General features: G+C 33.9%; 1 protein-coding gene across 1 annotated transcript; it reads right to left on the bottom strand.

Moving 5' to 3' along the window:
• Nucleotides 1–13,368: 13,368 nt before the first annotated feature.
• On the bottom strand, nucleotides 13,369–19,789 carry LOC146920834 (uncharacterized). The gene is made up of 17 exons (XM_085714276.1): nucleotides 19,579–19,789; nucleotides 19,351–19,468; nucleotides 17,742–17,808; nucleotides 17,276–17,397; nucleotides 17,134–17,169; nucleotides 16,890–17,009; nucleotides 16,659–16,778; nucleotides 16,379–16,514; nucleotides 16,052–16,228; nucleotides 15,732–15,887; nucleotides 15,527–15,633; nucleotides 15,351–15,435; nucleotides 15,124–15,265; nucleotides 14,673–14,832; nucleotides 14,356–14,472; nucleotides 14,152–14,275; nucleotides 13,369–13,841 (listed from the first exon to the last, which is right to left on the bottom strand). Exons 2-17 carry the CDS (start codon nucleotides 19,452–19,454, stop codon nucleotides 13,590–13,592), a joined length of 2,025 nt encoding a protein of 674 aa, XP_085570402.1. The 5' UTR covers nucleotides 19,455–19,468; nucleotides 19,579–19,789; the 3' UTR covers nucleotides 13,369–13,589.
• Between the last annotated feature and the right edge of the window lie 2,469 nt (nucleotides 19,790–22,258).

Genomic DNA, 22,258 nt, shown 5'->3' with positions numbered 1-22,258 from the left:
TAAATAACAAGAAAGTAAAGAAATAAAAAGATGAACTTTATTAAGAAAACAATTGTCACTATTGAATTCCAAGAAATAAAGATGATTATTTGTGATGGGAGACTACTCTATTTATAGCTTACAATCGACTTAAAATCTAAGCAATTACAAGGGCTTTTCGGTAAAACTAAAACAGAGTAGCTTAAGTCCTAAGCAAAAGCAGCAAAAGGACATCCTGGAGGGTGGCACGGCCGTGCCACATGTTGGCACGGGACGTGCCAAGCTTCTGACTTGGGGGAATATATTTTTGTTCCCGAATCTTTCGTATTTTTGCTCCGAATCAGTTCCAGACTCCTTTCTTTTGCTCCAAGACTCCTTCCAGCCAATATTCATTCCTGAAATATAAAAATAGGCAATTGAAGTAAAATAGCTCAAAAAGGAAACAATATTAAAATAAAATAAAACTAAATCTAAATAAAACGAAACCAAATAATATATAAAAATAGACTAAATAATGACTCATCAGTTTCTATGAGTTAGATCTTGCTGCCTGCCAGATGAATATGTCATTGGGCAAGGCAGCATAATCTAACTCAAAGAAATCCTCTTGAAAACACCTTGCCTTTCTTCATCGTGTTGTAGATCTGACTCCAAAGAAGAGGTTCTTAAGAACTCGATCATGTCGGCCTACCGATCGTAACATGGCAGTTGGCAGGCCGGCAGGATCGAGTTCAAAAGCTCCTCTTCGAACCACCTTCCCAAAAGATTCATTATTTATGTTATTCTGATGTTGCTCGGACTATATAATCCGGAAATACTTCATGCATTCTGACGTTTCACCAAAGGTTTGGCCGGTTAGGGGAGTTTTAAAGCGTTTTTTGGACGGTTTTGAATGAAAAACACGTTTTCTTTGACTTACAAATCACCTAGGACTTGTTTTAGGCTATAAAAAGGCTTGGATCTTCAACATTTTCCTTCATTCTTCTTCACATTATTTCTTACATTTCTTCAAAAAATTTAAGTTTTTTAGGTAGCTTTTAGGAGTGTTTATGGTGTCATGTGAAGGTGAGAAAAACACAAGAAGGGGGGTTGAATTGTGTTTTGAAAAATTCTTCGTTTCTCCTAAACTGAACACACTGATCAGAAGCAAAGTGAAACAGCTTCTGAAGTGGTAATCAGAATCTAAATGCAGCGGATAAAAACAGAGAGAGAGAAAAAGAAAGACACAAAGCAATTATACAGGTTCCTTCCACAAACCGAAAGTAGTCTTGTCCCCCTTGCACTTCCAAGGAGAGTTCACTAAAATGTAATATCTGATTACAATTGCTCAAGCACACAGCAAGAGACTTCCTTTGCTCAAGCACACTTTGCAAGAGTCTTCATATGCTCAAGAACACAATCAAGACACTTCTATGCTCAAGCACAACTGAAAGAGACTTCTAGACAAACAAGATTACAAAGAAAAATGTTTGAGGTTGAACACTTGCTATACAATCAGAGGTGCTCACAATACAAATCAGATAAGACTATAAGACTTAAGAATTTCTAGGATATGACTTAGAGAAACAGAAATTCTAAGTGAATGCAGAACAATTTCAGCAGAGGTTTGGCACTTGTAAAATGTTGATAAGTCTTTCGTTCAGCATTGCCAAATCTCTAAGTCTTCACTCCTTTATATAGAGGTGTGAAAGAGACGTTGTGAAATTGCCAGCACATCAAAAGAGTCGTTGTTGAAGCTTGATCAATCACCAATGATCTTTTGCCTGATATGGTTGTTGTCCTATGAAGAACCAATTTGAAATTCATTCCTAATGCGAAGGAACATCTTTGCAGGCATAACTGTTATTCTGGAGCTGTTTTCTTGTCTTGTAGCGTGGACATAAAACAGAGTAGTGGAGAAGGTGGTTGTACAGTTCGTACATAGTACAATGTTAACGCTCTTTGAAGATAAGCTTACAATGCCTTCAAATCTTCACCAAAATGACCGTTGCAAAGTTCCACTAGTCTTCTGCATTGCTTTCGAATCCAATAGATAGCTTTTGAAGTGTTAATTCTTGAATCTTCAGCTTGTGGTGATTTTCAGCTTCTGATGAAGTCACTTCTGAGTAACTCGCTTATGGTGAACTTCAGCTTCTGATGACGTCATCATCTTCAGGAGCACTTTGTCTTCAGGAGCACTTCTCTTCAGACGCTTTAAAGCTTCCTTTACTTGATTCCTTAGCTCTCTTTTGTTCTTCAGAACCTTTATATGATGTAAATTTTTAACTATGGTCCTATACACTTGAACAAATATTAGCTAGTCCAATTGTCAATTTTTAATACCTTGTTATCATCAAAATTCTCAAAGGTTTATTGTTAAACACATTTTGTTCCAACATCATGGTCATTGTTGACCGCTCATACGACCCCTGCAATTGCATTGCAGCTTATGCGGGGGTCGTATAACGGTCAACAGAGACCATTGACATCAAAGAAAGACACAAAATATTCATATCGTATTTGTTCGGAATTTATATTCCGGAATTACTAACAATCTGGTTCAGAAAATGTAATCCGGACCAGGGGTATTTTTGGAATTTTTGCAGGGCGCGCGAGAAGGTCATAGGGTGGGAAAAGTAAATCTCTTTTTTTTTACCCAAAATTTTGGGGCCTAAAGCCCTTGCTTGGGTTGCTTGGCCGGCCCTGCTAAAGGGTTAACTTAAAACTGTTTAAATATTATTCCAATCCCTGCAATAATAGTATTGAAGGAGGACATACCCGTGATACCACAGCTTTCGATTCCTACGGGATCGACTGAGAACGGTAAGACAACAATGGAAACAGATGCTTATATTTCTACTAATAATGCTTAGTTGGAAAGGCTTATTGCTGAACATGCTGAAAAAGTAAAACAGGCCAATTAAGACATACTCCTCTGGAAAGAAAATGATTATTTGTGCAAAAACTTCATTTTGAACTGTCTTGCAGATCATCTGTACGATCTGCACCTTATCCACAAGACAGCTAAGGATGTTTGGGATGCTCTTCAGAATAAATATAATACTGAAGAGGCTGGCTCAAAAAAATTTGCTGTGAGCCGGTACCTTAACTATAAGATGAACGACGACAAGTCCGTCGAAGAACAATCTCATGAGTTTCAAAATATAGCTCATGAGATTTTTGTTGAAGGGATTCAATTACCTGAACAATTTCAAATTGCTGTGATAATTGATAAACTGTCCCCTGCCTGGAAGGACTTCAAGAATACCCTTAGGCACAAAACTAAGGAGTTTTCTCTTGAAAGTCTGATTACTCGACTTCGAATTGAAGAAGAGGCTAGAAAACATGAATTGAATGAAGAGGTGTTTGTTGTCTTGAACAGCAACACTAAAAAGAAATTTGTAGGTGCTGTTCTGAAGCCTAACGACAAACAGTTCAAGAATCATAACCGCCCTGCAAATAAGAATTCCAATCGGAATAAGAATGGGAACCAACCAAAGGTCCCAAATCAGTAACCACCAAAGAATGATCCTGCTCTACCGTTCACTTGCTTCAACTGCGGTCAACCAGGTCATATGGCACGAAAGTGTAGGAATCCATCTACTAGACCGGCTAAAGCTCAGGCTCACTTGACAAGAAATGAGGAGCAGTCGTACACCGCTATGATAACTGAAATCAACATGATTGGTGGATCTGATGGATGGTGGATAGACAACGGCGCTTCTCGCCATGTCTGCTTTGACCGTGCTATGTTCAAGACATACACTACTGCGGATGATCAGAAGGTGCTGCTGGGAGATTCTCACACCACTGAAGTTGCTGGAATTGGAGATGTGGAGCTAAAGTTCACCTCCAGAAAGACTCTGATATTGAAGGATGTGATGCAAACTCCACAAATTAGGAAGAACTTAGTTTCTGGTTTTCTTTTGAATAAGGCTGGTTTTGAACAGATTATAGCATATGATATGTACTCTATTACTAAGGATGGGGTTTTTGTTGGGAAAGGGTACGCCACTGATGGCATGTTTAAGTTGAATATTATGAATAAAATTTCTTCTTCTGCTTATATGTTGTGTGATTTTAATATTTGGCATGCACGACTCTATCACGTTAACAAACGAATCATTTCTAATATGAGCGGTCTAGGTTTAATTCCAAAGTTACCATCTAATAATTTTGAAAAATGTCAATTTTGTAGTCAAGCAAAAATAACAAAAGAATCTCATAAATCAGTAAAAAGAGAAACTAAACCATTTGACTTAATACATTCTGACATATGTGAACTTGATGGTAACTTGACTAGAAACGGTCAAAGATATTTTATAACCTTTATTATGACTGCTCTGATTACACTCATGTGTATTTAATGAAAAATAAAAGTGAAGTGCTTGATATGTTTAAAATATTTGTTAAAGAAATTGAAAATTAATTCAATAAAAGAATCAAGCGTTATCGTAGTGACAGAGGCACTGCATATTTATCACACACATCCAATGAGTATTATAAAGAGCACAGAATAATTCATGAAACAACTGCACCTTACTCTCCTGAGATGAACGGTAAAGCAGAAAGAAAAAATCGAACCTTTACCGAATTAGAAGTTGCTATCATGCTTAATTCTGGTGCAGCGCCTCATTGGTGGGGGGAAATTTTACTGACTGTTAGCTATGAGAGTACCCAAAACTAAGAACAAAGTTTCTCCATATGAAATTTTGAAGAAAAGACAACCAAACTTGTCTTATATTCGAACATGGGGCTGTTTAGCCTATGTTAGGATTCCTAACCCCAAAAGAGTCAAACTAGCCAGTAGAGCCTATGAATGTGTATTCATTGGGTATGCCTTAAACAGTAAAGCATATAGGTTTTATGACCTTAAAGCTAAAGTGATCATAGAATCAAATGACGCTGATTTTTATGAAACGAAATTTCCCTTTCTATCGGGAGATAGTGGGGGCAATAGTGGGGGCGCAAATATGAACACTATACCTGATAACAATCCAGTAATCAGAAATAGTGATGAAAACATTATAACTGATGTTACAGAACTTCAAAGAAGTAAGAGAGCAAGAACTGCTAAAGAGTATGGACCTGAATATGTGGTCAATACATTAGAAGAGGATCCATCAAACCTCAAGGAATCTTTGTCTTCCTTGGATGTTGACTTATGGCAAGAAGCCATAAATGATGAAATGGATTCTCTACAGTCCAATGAAACATGGCACTTGACTAAACTGCCTCCAGGCTGCAAACCAATAGGTTGTAAATGAATTCTGAAAAAGAAACTGAAACCTGATGGAACTGTTGATAAATACAAGGCACGTCTTGTAGCCAAAGGTTTCAGACAAAGAGAAAATATAGATTTTTTCGATACCTACTAACCAGTTACTCAAATCACATCCATAAGGGTACTAATGTCCCTCGCTGCTGTTTATAACTTAATTGTAGACCAAATGGATGTGAAAACTGCTTTTTTGAATGGTGAGCAAGAAGAAGAAATCTATATGGAACATCCTGAAGGTTTTGTAGTTCATGGGCAGGAAAGCAAGGTCTGTAAGTTAGACAAATCTCTGTATGGTCTAAAATAAGCCCCTAAGAATTGGCATGAAAAGTTTGACAACTTAATGATTTTGAATAAGTTCAAAGTGAATGAAAGTGACAAATGTATTTATTACAAGTATGATAAAAAAATTTGCATAATCATATGTCTCTATGTAGACGACTTGCTCATATTTGGGTCAAACATTCCTGCCGTAAACTCTGTGAAATCATTGTTGAGTAACAACTTTGATATGAAAGACCTAGGAGAAGCTGATGCAATTCTTGGCATCAAGATTACTAGATCAGATAAAGGAATATCCTTGGATCAATCTCACTACGTTGAGAAGATCTTAAGGAAATATAACTATTTTGATTGTAAACCTGCAAGCACACCCTATGATCCAAGTGTAAAACTTTTTAAGAACACTGGAGATGGTGTCAGACAAACTGAATATGCGAGCATCATTGGCAGTCTCGGATATGCCACTGATTGTACTAGACCCGACATTGCCTATGTCGTGGGTCTATTATGCATATTTACAAGTAGGCCAAGCAAGGAGCATTGGTATGCAATTGAGAGAGTCATGAGATACCTGAAAGGGACTATGACTTTGGGCCTTCATTATCAAAAATATCCTGCTGTAAATCCAAAGGCTTGGTCTAGTGGTAAAAAGACAGGTCTTGAATCCGAGAGAACCCGGGTTCGAGCCCCGCTAGTGCCTTTGGAGGGAGGTAAATGTAATTACCTTTGTAAGTGCTCTTTGAGCCCGAAGGTCTTCCCTGCCTTGGACTGGGGCACCATCCCCTCACCCTAAAATTTATTTCATCAAAAAAAAAAATATCCTGCTGTACTTGAAGGGTACAGTGATGCAGATTGGAACACCTTGTCAGATGATTCCAAAGCGACCAGCGGCTATATATTTAGCATAGATGGAGGAGCTGTTTCTTGGAAGTCTAAGAAGCAGACCATTCTGGCTCAGTCCACAATGGAATCTGAGATGATAGCACTAGCTACTGCTAGTGAAGAGGCGAGTTGGCTAAGATCCTTGCTAGCCGAGATCCCTTTATGGGAAAAACCGTTACCTGCTGTGTTAATTCATTGTGATAGTACCGCGGCTATTGCAAAGATTATGAATCGTTATTACAATGGTAAGAGACGACAGATAAGGCGAAAACATAGCACAATTAGAGAGTGTATCTCTAACGGAGCGGTTAGAGTTGATTTTGTATGTACTAATGAAAACTTAGCTGATCCTTTGACGAAAGGACTAAATAGAGAGAAAGTCCGAGAAACATCCAGTAGGATGGGACTAATGCCTATTGGTCACTGAATGATGGTAACCCGACCTACATGACTGGAGATCCCAAGATTTAGGTTCAATAGGTAATAACAAGTCATGAAGTGATAGAACATGTTATATAGAAAACATGATCCTGCAGTAAATGAATGATGAGTTAATAGCAACTCTTAATGAGATCTATACTCTATGTTGAGTGGGGTACATAGCTACAGGAGTACCTTTGATAGACTCACCTATACGAATGTGGAACCTAGGCCGGTCCTATGGAATTTCGAGGCAGAATTCCTAGAGCATTCGTTAAAACCGGGATACACGTGCATGGCCTTAAAACGCACGAGCTTTTAGAATACACCTAAGAAAGGGTTTGTGTGTGGATTCTATGTTTGAGATAGAGTTCAATGTTGTAAGCAACTCTTGTTAAATCAGAATACCTTCCACTATGCAAAGGTTCAAGTTGTTGGCAAGACCTTTGTTTAATAGCAAATCTTATGAAAACGTTTACGTTACTTCTCGAAACCATTTTGAAGTCAAGTGGGGGATTGTTGGAACACTAGTTGAATCTAGTGAGAAAATTGGATACGAAAACACAATGTAAGAACTAGTGTGAGTGTGTGACTTAAAAATGTCCCACATTGGTGAGCCACACCAACTAGAAAGTGTTTATATAAGGGTAGAGTGACCTCCAAGGGTGTGCCCTTGGGGTACCCACTTTTGTGAACGGGTGAATGCTTACAAATATATATATATATATATATCACGCGCGACGCCGTCGCCGCCGTCGTTCGACCGGACCGGACCGGGCTTGGGTCGTGGGTGGGTAAAAAATAATATATATATTTTTTTGTCACTTGAAAATATTAAATTAATTAATTAATTTAATCATTATCCGTAAGCGCTACGCGTAACCGGTAAATTGTTACGAACCGACCTGATCCAAAACGCGTATCCAGAAACTTCCAGATTTATCCAATTAAGAAACAAAACGCGTTTGCTTAAGGATTAAGCAAACTTAATCCCCAAATCACTCGTTTTTTGTTACAAACTCTCCCTATAAAAGGAGAGCTCGCCATCATAAAGATTGCCATAGGGTGATACAAGAAGTCTGGAACACAAATATTGTTGGCTGTCATATGTTCATTCTTAGCCAGAAACTCAAAATCTTAAAGCAAAAGTTGAGAGTCTGGAATAAAACTGTTTTTGGTAATGTGCACAACATGGTTAAAGTGGCAGAACAAAACCTTGCTCATTTACAATCTGTCATGGACGCAAATGGTATCACTGACTCTCTAATGGAACAACACAAAGATGCGCAGTTTCAACTTGAAAATGCTTTACAAATTGAAGAATAATATTGGAGGGAGAAATCTAAAGTTGCTTGGCATTTAAATGGAGATAGAAAAACCAAATATTACCATAGACTAACCAAAATCAAAAACACCTCCAAACTCATAACTACCCTCATGAATGGTGATGATATAGTTTACAATCCTGAGGAAATAGCAAGTCTCATTACTAACCACTTTAAAAATATTTTTTCTACTAACAATGTTGTGCAGGATTTGCAGGTTAATCAATTGATAGAAGACTCCATTCCGAATCTCATTACTGAAGATGTGAACAACCTTCTGACAAGACTTCCTACTTCATCAGAGATCCATCAAGCTGTGCTAGCAATGAATAAGGAGGGAGCTCCCGGTCCAGATGGTTTTGGTGCGGTTTTTTTCCAAAATTACTAGGACATTGTGAAGAATGATGTAATTAATGCAGTTTTAGAGTTCTTTACCCGAGATTGGATTCTCCCCAACTTCAATGCAAACACAATCATCTTGATTCCTAAAACTCCAGATGCTACTAATGTTGGTCATTACAGACCAATTGCTTTAGCAAATTTCAAGTTCAAGATTATCTCTAAAATTCTAGCAGACAGATTGGCTCCCTTTATGAATTTGTTTATTTCACCAGAACAAAGAGGCTTCATCAAAGGAAGAAATATCAAAGATGGTATTTGTATCACATCAGAAGCAATAAATCATCTCCATCAAAAAGCATATGCAGGGAATTTGGCTTTCAAGGTTGACATCTCAAAGGCTTTTGACACATTGGAGTGGAAATTTCTTCTTGATGTGTTAAGAAAGTTCGGCTTCAATGATAGATTTTGCTCCTGGATCAACACAATTCTAAACTCTGCTACTCTTTCAATCTCTATCAATGGCAAACAAAATGGATACTTCCATTGCAAGAGAGGAGTCAGGCAGGGTGACCCCTTGTCACCTCTTCTTTTCTGTATTGCTGAGGATGTACTCAGCAGGAGTATCACCAATCTTGTGCAACAAGGAAAGGTGGAGCTTATCAAAGGTTCAAGATCAACACATGTTCCTTCTCATTCTTTATATGCTGACGACATTATGATATTTTGCAAAGGTAAAATTTCCTCTATTCATGCTCTTATGCAACTTTTCAACTCATATGCTCAAGCTTCTGGTCAAGTGATAAACCCTTCAAAATCTACTGTGTTTTATGGATCAATTTCTATTTCTAGAATTAATCAGATTGTTGATCTAATTGGGTTCAACAAGGGTTCTCTTCCTTTCACATATCTAGGGGTTCCTATCTTCAAAGGGAAACCCAAGAGGTGCCACCTACAACCTATTGCTGACAAAATCAAATCCAAACTAGCATCTTGGAAAGCTTCCCTATTAAGTATTGCTTTCAGAGTTACTATGGTTAAAAGTGTTATTCAAAGTATGTTGGTTCACTCAATATCCATTTACTCTTGGCCCAAGAAGCTTCTTAATGACATTGAACTCTGGACAAGGAACTTCATATGGAGTGGTGATGTCTCTAAAAGAAAACTAGTGACTGTTTCTTGGAAAAAATCTTGCAAGCCTCTCTCAGAAGGTGGCTTAGGCATCAGGTCTCTCTCTATTCTAAATGAATCAACAAATATGAAGCTGTGTTGGGATTTACTGAACTCAAAGGAAGATTGGGCTCTTTTACTAAAAAGTAAGGTCATTAGAGGCAGTAGAGTGATTTCCCACCACATTTTCTCCTCTATTTGGAGCAGCATCAAGAATGAGTTCTCAAATGTCCAAACTAATTGTGGCTGGCAGCTTGGTAATGGTGAAGACATAAATTTCTAGCTTGACAATTGGTGCGGTGTCTCTATAGCCTCTCAATTAAATATTCCTCCCCATCTGCACGGAAACTTAACTGCTAAAGTCAAAGACTTCATTTTCAGTGGTTAGTGGAATGTCCCTTTCTCAGTTCTCAATTTCTTCCCTCAAGTCAAATTACTGGCCGAGCAAGTAGCAATTCCTTTTTAAGCCACCGAAGACAAGAGAATCTGGCTTCCTAGCAATAGTGGAGATTTATCTTTCAAACAAGCTTATGAGTTCAAATACGGGGTTGGTCAGAAGATAAAATGGGCCAAAGAGTTGTGGTGTCCTGATATTCCTCCAACCAAATCTCTCTTGGTTTGAAGAAATCATTGACAATTCAACGATGAATGACACTTGAGAGTTATGACACGAATCATGTACGGGTAGAAGTTAACCTAAGTATGGGAAACTCTAGAGCCTCGACTTAGATAGTCGAGAATAATCATGTTAGTATGTAACCTAGTCATATTAGGTTAAGTTAAGTTATGTATGAGCAACTATGTACGTAATTACCCATAATCGGGTAGGTTACGGACCCGTGGTAATCGTGCAAGCAAGATAGGTTAATCCTTTACGTATGTACAAGACTATAAGTAACATGAACATGTCGTGTCTTTCCGTTATCCACGCCATGGGGATACGAGAGGTTCACGCCAGGGGGACGGGACACGCTCCACAAGGTAGGCCCGCACGACATTAAGAGGAGTTTCGGTGTTAGCCTTAGCTAGGAATTTCACCGGTCATGTCATGGGATTACTTTCCAGGGTTACTCCACTCAGGATTAATCCGTAAAACAAACCAAGATAACGTTTTTTGTTACACGCTAACCTCTAACATAATGAATGACTATGAATACGATATGATGGGATTATGATATGCTATGAGACATGTGTAAGCTTATGTACAGGAACAAGTTCATGAAGATAAACTGACGACGATCTTAGTGCTTCCCCGCTCGTCCAGTTCACGATCGTGTCATGAATAAGTTATGATTATGTCTTGATGCTTTTATCGTAACTTGACATAGAGGTCTTGGGTCCCTTGACCGCCATGACATGTAGTATATATGACAAGACTTGTAAGTTAAGATACGAAGAACCTTATGACAGACCTAGTATGCACGACCGTCTAGGTAAGCATGTTTCACACACGTATAATCAACCGATTGGTTGTATTGTAGACACGTGGTGACCCTAGGTTTTCCCTGAGGTTACCTATAGCCTAGGATTAGGTAGAACTCACTGAGACATTATGTCTCATCCCAATCCTTTTTGTTTCAGATCAGCAGGTTGTTTTAGAAGGATGTAGCAAGCATGTGGCCGAATGGATAATCAACAAGGGCTCGTTCGTACCGGTTGCAAGATTCTCTCAAGGATTCAAGTGTGCATGACTATGTATTGGATGAGTAGTATTGTATTATTGGTTGTAAGAACGTGTATTGTTGTATATAGTTATTCATCCGAAGACTTATTGTTGTAAATTTTAATGTATCCAGTACTAAAGATAATGCACATGCTAAACTTTATAGATACGTTTAGTGTGGGCGTTACAGGCAATGTCTTCTTAACTATAAACATGGTATTCTAGAAGTGCTCAAAGAATCTAGGTAATGTACACTGATGGTCGGTTTATAAAGTGCACTAAACTTTCTTCAAGTAGTAAAATTTATATAAGTTCGTATTCGCGGGGATTTTGAAATTCCAACTTAACGAGTGCGAGTATGATTAGGATTATGTAACATGTAACTTAGGGGACAAATTAGGTGATGTGGGGCTTCCTTCTGTTTCACTTCTTCGTAATTGTGTCTAGAGTCTACAATTGCCTAATTAGTTTAACAACGTTTGAACAAAATTTGCTAAGATAATGTCTTGAAGAAAATAATATTAAATTTAACTATTTGATTAGTCTTAATATTTGTCTCTCCTATATTGTTTTTATACTAAAGTCGATGGTTCATTATGAATTATCTTGTTTTCATTTAGAATATATCAAACAAATATTAAATACAACTAATTGATTACATATAAATATTTGTACGGTATATGAATTATATGTTCAGGTTATTTTTTATGTAGAAGTCATAAAAAAATATTAAATTTACTAATTGAATGAGTTCTATGTGCTAACGACTTCTTTAGCGACTTAATTCTAAATGAAAAAACATCTCTATATATGAAATTGATGTGTGAAAAAATTATAGTTAGTGTATTAGAATTATTTTTTTTATGCTAACGATATTAAAAAATCACTAATTTTAATTAATTCTTTAGTCACAAATATTTGTTCCATGCATGATTTTTTATAATTGATTTTAATTAGTATATTATAATTATTCTTATTTTTATTTAGAGTAGGATATAATTTTACCCTTAAACTAGAAGCCACGATATTATTTTTAACTAATTAATTAATGACAAAATTTTTTTTTTTGTATGAATTATACGTTTAACGACATTCTTTAGTGACTTGTTAAGTTAAAAGCATTGGCAAAACAATTGAGTGTGAAAAAGCATAACCTATGTATTATAATTGTTATGTTCTTATGTCAAAGATATATTTTTTTAGGAAAGGAAAATATAATAAATAAAAATAAATTAAAGTACAAAAAAATGAGGGGACATAAACATAACCCATTAACTACAAATTAACCCTAAACAGGTAATACATTAAAGATTTACAAAAGTGGTATTAAAAACCAATTGGATGGAGATCTAGTATTGAACCCAAATGTGTGGCAAACAAATACACAATTGCATAATCCAACGAACCCCCATGGGGTCTGATGCTAAATTGCAAAAGAAAATCATGTGCAAAAATCCGCAAGCATCTTATCAAACCAGAAAAGAGTTTGAATATAATCGAATCCACTTTTTTAAGGAATGACGAATGAATCGACTGCAAATACAAATAGATTCAAAAACCAACAACCTATATAATAAAAGACAACAAGCTTAACACCCTTTTGAGCCAAACAAGATCGTAGCAATGTACAAGGCTTTTGGAAACAAGAATTTAAACAAACTTGTTTTGTCTGAAATCAACTCATAAGTCCGACTCGTACAAACTTACTTATGACACATATGCTTGTAGAATGCAATAAATGCATCAATAATTCAAAATTTCTACTCAATTATAAAACAAAAATCGACATGAACAAAATTAAAATAACGAAGAGGAAAAAGAACCGAATGTAAAGATAAAAAATTACGATGCAAATTTTGTGCAATTTTACCCAAGTTTATCAAATTCACTACGAGTCCATCCAACCTAAATATGTTTCATTTTAATTTTATTGAAATACAAGTTTATAACGAGATCAACTCAAAATTGATACAGATACTCATGAAACCGTACGATTTCACAAGTTAACTTATAGTTTTATCAACTTTGTTGCGATTGATAATAATGAAATATAAGCACAAAACTAAAAACATCAATTTTATTCTTTAATATACATAGATGTATACAATACAACTAATAACGGACTTTTGAATATATACAATGACCAGCTTTATTATTTTCCTAAAATCTATGCTTTCTAGCAAATTATTCCATAAATTAAATATGAGAAGATAATTTATTCCTAGCTAGGCAAGCGGTCACACTTCTAAATCTTCCTTCAATACTGCAAGAATCATGGTTTCAACTTGGTAGTTGAAGGACTTTCTAACCGGATATAATCATATAGAACTCCTTGCCAAAATGAGTCAAATCTTGATTGTCTCAAAAATACTGTATTTTTTCCTTTTACCAAATGAACACTAGGTACTTCTATGGTAAACAACCAATATAATCCATGGATTCCATGCCTTGGTATGGCACTATCATCTCCTATTCTCTTTGTAGTGAAGTAGGGAGGATTGGCATTCATGTTATTGAACCAAACCTGATCACACATCATCCAAAACATTCAAGTATATATTAATATCGAGAATATATTATCTTACATCGGTGTATACTTTATTGGTAAAACTTTCTTTGTGGCATACATAGCTCTCGACTATGTTTGCCACATAGAGATACATGACTGACAAGCATCATAGAGAGGGATCAATTGCGCGTGATCATTTTCAAAAACAAAGATAACAAGATAATGAAATTATTTTAAAGGACCAAAAGCAATAACTACCGTATTTCGAGGACTGAAAATATATTTAGGGTTAGATATTGTATTGAATAAAACATATTTAATGTACCTGCACTTCAGCATTAGAGGCACTTGCTAGGGCAAGTTGTAATGTGTAGTTTCCACTTATTACAGCACCATGATCAAATATAATCTTCCATGTGGTTGCTTGAAATTTATTAGGTCCTGTGCTCCTGCATATATAATTGAAGTTTAGACCAAAACATGACACTTAAACAAGACATTAATAAAAAATCAACAGAAAGCTAATTACCTTGGAACATGAGCATAAAACCAATCCTTTCGATAGTTACTAACACCAACTGTGTAAACAAGATCCTGAGTTGGATATAAATCGCTGTAACGGCTCCATAGACCATATTGCCTAAACCTATCATAGAATATATATTTCATTCGAGTTAATGGAAATTGAACTTTAAAGATTAACACCACCTCTGTCCCTTCTTTATATATAACAACTCTTTTGCGCTAAAAAAATAGGTTTATAATAAGGGACAGAGATAGTAGAAACTGGGATCAAATATTTTTTTGCAAGAACGTCAACTATTTAATAATGGTTTAGAGACTAACTGGTCTGGGATGTCATTCGTGAATAATCTGTTCACGAGGTTAGCGTAAGGCTTTGGTACAAAAAATTCTCCAGCTGAGCGATCTGGAATGCCAATTTCCCAAACAGTTGGGCCATTTCTTGGAGGATTATATACGAGTGAATTCAAGTTGATGGTGCTTCCTACATATATCCACATTGTTACAAAGTCATTGTCTAATGCAATATAATTATAATTACTTTGAGTAAAAACAAAAAACATAGTCACAATATAAATTTCCTGACTTTATTAGAGACGCAATTAGTTTGTAAATTAATAACCAACTAATTACAACAAACTATTAACTAACTGTTTAGTTAATAGTTTGTTATTAGTTACTTACTAACGTATTAACTAATTACGTCACTAATAATAATTTTTTGGTGACCATATGATATTATATTGATTGTTGGAAATTTATTTTCATACTTTACCTGGTTTAATTGTAATTGGAGAATTATATTTGTAATCTCCAATGTAGCCAGGAACCCATGCAAACAAGTTGTACGACCCAGGTACAACGTTTTTTATAACAAAGTTTCCGTTTTGGTCTGCTCTAGTCCAAAATTGATAGCCCTGTGAATTTGTATATAATTCAAAACTTTTTTAGTTACATACATATAAATATTTCTTCAAAGTTTAAATCAAACTTCAAATTTACCTTGCTTTCTCTCTGCCATGATCCTGCATCCCCAGGCCAAGCTAGACCAATGTATGCATTCTTAGCATTTTGAGATTTGCCCCCCCTAATGAATATGGTAAAGAAAGAAATTCAGCTCGCATCGAGAGTATATATATAGTGTTCACTCTGTAGAAACAAAATTCGTTAATGTATACCCGTCTTGGACTTGTAAATGTCCGGTTAGGGTTCCACGTTGATTAGGTGGAATGAAATCTTTTGATTGAATAAAATTATAAGGCCAACTTTTGAGTTCAGTCGATAGCTGTTTAATCAAAGAAGAACAATTAAGTATCTGTGATTGCATACTAATAAATGGGAGTAAATAAATAAATCATGGATGATTGTAAGAGAAATATTGACCTTTTGTTTAGCATCTGTCCATAGAGATTTAAATTGATCTTGACTTGAAGCAGAATTCAAGTAAACAAAGATAGGCCCAAAAACCTTTTTATAAGTCTCTCCTTCTTGGAATTGGATGGCTACGTCTTTGCCAGCATAGTGGGTGCTTACAAACATCTACACACACATAATTGCATTTTGAAAAACATTTATAATACATTCTCTAAGTTTTATTTTATCAGTGAAATTAGAAACATGAAAAACCAGAACTAAACGGACGATATGTAACAGTTTAAATTGAGTGCGTCCTTTTAGACCCATCTTTGATGTGTTGAACTTACAGAGAGGCAAGTTGGGCCAACATGAGATGTGAGATCTTGCTTAACGGGTCCACCATTGCGGAACTCATTACTCGGTGTTATGATCCAAAAACCCACGGGTTTTTCAGAATCTGCGGTAATCCATCCATTAACTTGATTGTATTGGTTCTCAGTGGAGTATTGATATTTGTCATCCACCTAAGTGCAACATAAACCATTCATAAATTTATTTGCATGTTTTTTAAAATTGAATTTACAACCATGTACTAATAATATAAACCTATTAATAGCACCAAATTGAGTAGAAATGACACCCAAAAAAAAGCATAAACCTATTTATTTTGTTACCTCTCCTTTAAATTGTGGATTAGATGGATGTGTTAAGAGAACAGCTTCAGGATATGCCAATTTTTGACCGTCATCTCTATCTTTCATTGATGCCATTCTTCTTTGCCTAATATCTGATATGGCCATATAGTTGAAGCTGCATGCATCATTGGTTCTTCATTAGTTAAGAATATATTGTGTGTTTTTTATCTCACTTTTATAACAAGAACTAATATTTGGTTTTAAAAAATAAAAAGAAATTTTTTTCTTCATTGAAACACTATTTTTGATAGTTAGTTACCTGGCTTCCTTGGGTTTAAAAACAGTCCTTATTTGATCAACTTTAATAGCAGGGAATCCTTTTGGTCGTTCAAATACCACGTAAGTGTAAAATCCAGAATCGCCTTTTCTCACTATATACCTATAAAAATATATTTATTCAAAACAAAGAATTATTAATCATCAAAACCAAGAAACATGTTCATAATCAAATTTCACAAACTGTGCCAAATAATTGGGACTAGGATTTCACCTTTGGTCTATGTTTATAGGGACACTTGAGTCACCCATAGAAGAACTCCATGCCCTTAAAAATGAAACCTCCACTATATTCTCGTTCTGTGTTACGACTGAGAAACTTGTTCCATGGACTCTGCAATGGTAATTCCAATTATAAATTAGTCTCTTATCTAAGTTTGTTATAAATTTCAAACATCATAAGTGTGTCAAATTATCAATAGAATAACATGTCAAACAATTAAATTATATCATTATACCTTTGAAATGTTTTGCCAAAAACAACGTCAAAGTACCTAGTAATAATAACAAAGCATAATTATGTCAATGGATCTTATTTTTGTGTCATATATGTTAATGAATATAAGCTTGTGGAAATTAAGTCCAAAATTGAATAGGTACCCTCTATCATCATCTTCATTTCCAGATTCAAGTACATTTTCCATTCCAGAATATGATATTCCTAAGACATACCCCCCAGGATTTGCCAAAGTAAGGGACATGATGCCATTGCTAATCACCACCTGAAAATCATTTAAAGAAAATCAGAACAATTTTTTTTTGTTTCATTTCAATCTTCTTTTGAATAATTTTGTTGAATGGCCTATCCTTTTTTAATCGCAGTTTGAAGTCACAATTGTAGCTGCAATGTAACAAATTTAAAGGTTTCTACAATGACATTGCAATTGCGATTGCGATCATGTCCGTTGGATTTTTCCAGTAATATAAAGATTTACAATGGAACCACATTAATATGTTTATAATTAAAAATAACGAATCAAAATATTTCTTCACTATTATTTAGTTAAAAATGTCATAACCTTAAGCATTTCTGTTTCAAAAGCCTAGTAGTTAGTATATAATTAACCTGCTGAGAATTTTGACGATTAATAGTGACTGGAGATTGAGCATTAGGCAATCCTCTTACGCTTCTTCTGCAAGTGGAAACAATGCAAGGAAAATGAGTAAAAAGAAATTAAGAAAATATAGCATATTATTACTTTGTCAATTCAATTGAAAAATAGGAAAGGGGAAACAATAGGACAAATAAACAAAATGGACAATTTGTGCACCAAAAGCATATTCGATATTTTAATTATGGTAAAGGGTTCAATTTTCTTTTGCTATTAGTTTTAGGGAATGCTTCATTTGCCTCCAATTTCCCTTTAGATAAAATATCCTTTTTTAGCAACCTATATTGGAATCTAAGACAAACAGAGAGATCCACCCCTTAGAAGTGACAGAATAACGATATTTGAACTTGGAAATATTCCTATACATCCTGTTTAATTACTTTATTTTTAAAAGCAATAAAATAAGCCCTTATATTTGTATAACAACAAAAATTGGACAAAAAAAAAAAGGAATTATATTTATGTAGAATCAAATGAAATTTCTCCGTTGTTTTTTTAAATTGAATTTATAATCATGATTGTAGAACAAAATGAATTTATGTTTCAAATATATAATCTTACTTTATAATACATGTACATGTTGTACATATTATATGAGAGAGTGTGTCATGGGTGGAAATAAAATCATAGTGCTTTGAGGAGCATTGAATGTGTATGTGGATGTAAAACAGTAAAAGTAAAGTCTATAGGAATGAAAGTGATGTGATACAAAAACATATGTTAGCCTAACTTAATCAAAATTGTGAATTAATGGATTTTAACCATTATTGATATAGTATAATTGACCTGTATCCAATTGTAATAAAGAGTCATTTACGATAAAGCAAACTAGCTGAAATTTCATAACCAGACGTGTAAAAGTAATTGCATTTTCATCATCCATATATATATATATATATATATATATATATATATATATATATGGACACACACTGTCAGATGGTGCAGGGGAATATTTGGATGAAAACTTGTTAACTAATAAATTTGTAAATTTATCACCACAAAAAAATAAAAAACATAGAAGATAAATAAAGGAATACAAGTGAAATGTTGCATGCAGATGGAACCATAAAAAAGATAAAATAAAGGGCATGAAATGCTTAAATTTTTTCTGAGAAGACATGGGACACCACCATATACTAAAACCATGATTCTTCTATTTTATTGGATGTTCTTTCTCTATTTATGTAATCCTTCTCTATTTTTGGTAGGAAGATAATAAGTAACATATATAGCATGCACATTTTTAAACAAAGGTATGCAGCTGCAATCTGAACCGCTATGTAATGGTTGTTCAAATTGCAACACAATCACGGTTGAGGATGTATCAGCCGCATTTGATTGTGATTCTCTACAATATCTAAAATCACGATGCCGTTGCAATTGTTAGTGCAACCGTTATTTAAAACTCTAAGCAGAATGTCTTTTTTTTAAAATGCTCTTACCTTATGATTTTATTTGTCTCAATCAAAACGAAAGCAACATTGTTGTATAACTAAACAAAGAAGCAAGATCAAGCAAATATGGCAATTAAAAAAAGAAAGATTAAGAAATATGGAAAACCTGAATGAGATATGATCTAAATAGGAACCAAACGTGAAACAAAGTTGCAAAGCCATTATGTACCACCACAACAAGAGAACCCTTCCACTCATGTTCATCTTCATCTTTTAATATGAACCTGAAAATAATTTGAAAACTTCATTTCAAAGAATGCCAAAATAAATTTTGATACATAACTCTTCTATAATGGTAAAACATATAAATCCTGAAAGACGCAAAATAAAAAACCTTGATAATGATCAACAAAGTTTTGATAAAACCAAGAATGAAATCAAGCTGATCAAGTTTATTCGTTAGCTATTGGAATTGTTTTTTCTATATTATTCTGCAAATTGCAATGCATGCATTACTATGAATTTATGAAAGATAGAAATCTCTATAGAACCTCAATATATAAGCACATTTTCAAATCGAACACGTGCATGCATTTACACTAGGCAAAGGGAATGACCTCATATATTATTATATAAAAAGACTAAGGTGCAATGACCAACTTTAGCAAAAAAAAATTATAAAGCTTTTTCATACATAGAAAAGAGTTTGACAACGACTATAATTAAGCCTCTCAAAAAAACAACGACTATAATTAAGATTAGATCAAATGTTAACTTAATAGTAAAAAAACAACGACTACAATTAAGATTAGATCAAATGTTAACTTAATAGTATTATCATTGGTATATATAGGGAAAAAGGTTTTTTACTAATGAATGTTTTTCTATCGTTTTACACAAGGAACAGAGAATCTGAAGCTTTGCATTAATTTATTTTGATCAACTTTTTTACTTTTTTTGAATTTGAGAATGGAGATTTTTTTTTAACTAAAGTACATTAATGGTAATTCTACACACTATTAAAAAAACTGGTCATTTTACGACCATATTACCCAAACTCACTTTAAGCAAGTCTGATAAAAAGTTGTTCATCTAGAGATAAAATTCGAGTTCTTTCAGGGGATTCGTTCTTTGTTAGAAATTCATCAACCACTTGAATCAAATCATTTGATTATCTATTGACACTAACCATATTCTTATATTCTATTCAAGTTAGTATCACACCATTTTAAAGGTTCATTTAGCGACTAATATAAGACATAAATGATAGAATAAATTATCATATCTTATCTAATTAATCTAATATTTAATAAATGATAAGTTAATCATGTCATCTTATCTTTCATGTCTAGTTAAATTATTTACATGAGTGAGAGTGAGTTAAAAACCAGCCGAGTCTATTATAACAAAATTATTTCTTCATTTGCCCTTTGTAGAATATAAACATATTGAAAATAAATAAAATGGATATCAAAATAATGGTTTAGATATCAATTTTGTAGCTTATAATTGTGTTAAGATATCATATTGAAAAATAACGATTAAAACAACGAGAAGGTAAGAAGTCACAGCTAAAAAAAAAATCACCCAACCCTCCCCAAACGAGACTTGTCACCATATCAAAAACAATTGTGAGAAGTTGCAACCCCATGACTTCTCACCTTGGAAAATTTAAGCTACAATTTTAGTATAATTAAAGTTAGGAGTGGATATAATTAATTTAGAAAGAAGTTTTTTTTTTTTTTTTGATCTAAATATACTCAGAAAAGTTCACACCACCAGAAAAATATACTCAGAAAAGTCCATCATATGACCTTTCTTGACAGTACTATATATATATATATATATATATATATATATATATATATATATATGCTCATTGTATGCTATACTTTATACTTGATGTTAACAAATAAAAAATACCAAAAACAAATATATTATCTATGAAGAGGAACAAGAGAAAAAAAAAGGGGCAGCCATCAATAATGTTATTTCCATTTCCGTACATCTTGGCTTATTTGACATTTAAAAGCGTTTGGTGAAGTATAACAATCAGTTCTCCATTAAAAATTTTGTGATCTTTCAATGAGAATTTGAGATTCCTCCACACAAGCACGATATGAATGCATGTATATTGACCTTCACGTCAAGTGTGATACTTAATTATTGTTATTTTTTGATAATAAGTGTGATACTTTTTAGATGGCCAGTTTAAGACATTAAGGAGAAACATACTCCAAAGTTAATACCACCGAACCAACTCAATTGACTTGGTTTTATTTGTTAATTAACTCTTAAATGAAACCACTAGACCAATCTAAGTGAGTCGGTTTTATTTGTTAGTTAACGCTTAAATGTAAATTAGTCACAATCTTTTTAAAAACATAATTACTTATTTTTATAGAAAAAACATATGAACTTTCATTTGAAATATATATCTCTCAAATATTAAATTAATTTTAAATAAAATAAAAATACAACATTAATAAATAATGCAATATATAATAATTTTTATTTTTTAATTGAATATTTAAAATCCGATGTCATGAGTTGTTTCATACTTCATCTGTAAGACCATAAACAAAATGAGATCCAATAACGTCAATGTATTTTAGTAAAAAATTCAGACATAAAATATTTGAAATTTTGGATAATTTATTTCATTACGGAAGGAGTATTTTTGTTTACTAGAGGAAACAAATATTAATAATAAAATTCTGACACATGTAAGAACATTGATGAAAAGATGGTAGTTAAGCAAAAGAATATTGTTTTATAGTTGGAACCTACGAAATACAAATGGACAACATCCATGCAATATTATAAAGTAACATGTTTTGTTATTTGATAAGAGTCAAGGAATCATAGTAGAATAGAAAAATGACAAACTACCAAACGTCAATATCTTTGACTTTATTTTCTAGAAAGACAACGGCAATGGATTTAGCACATAGTGGAGCATAGTTCTTTGAGGAAATAACTTGACAGAGTTACTACTTGCTAGAACTATTATTTAGTTTAGTAAAAAGTTATGATTCTCTCACACCACAAGTGCTAGTAGCATAGAAAAGAAA

The sequence above is a fragment of the Medicago sativa genome, chromosome 5 (assembly GCF_051527215.1).
Source record: "Medicago sativa cultivar Bolivia chromosome 5, Bolivia_mono, whole genome shotgun sequence".
NCBI lineage: Eukaryota > Viridiplantae > Streptophyta > Magnoliopsida > Fabales > Fabaceae > Medicago > Medicago sativa.
This window is presented reverse-complemented; position numbering and strand designations above follow the sequence as displayed.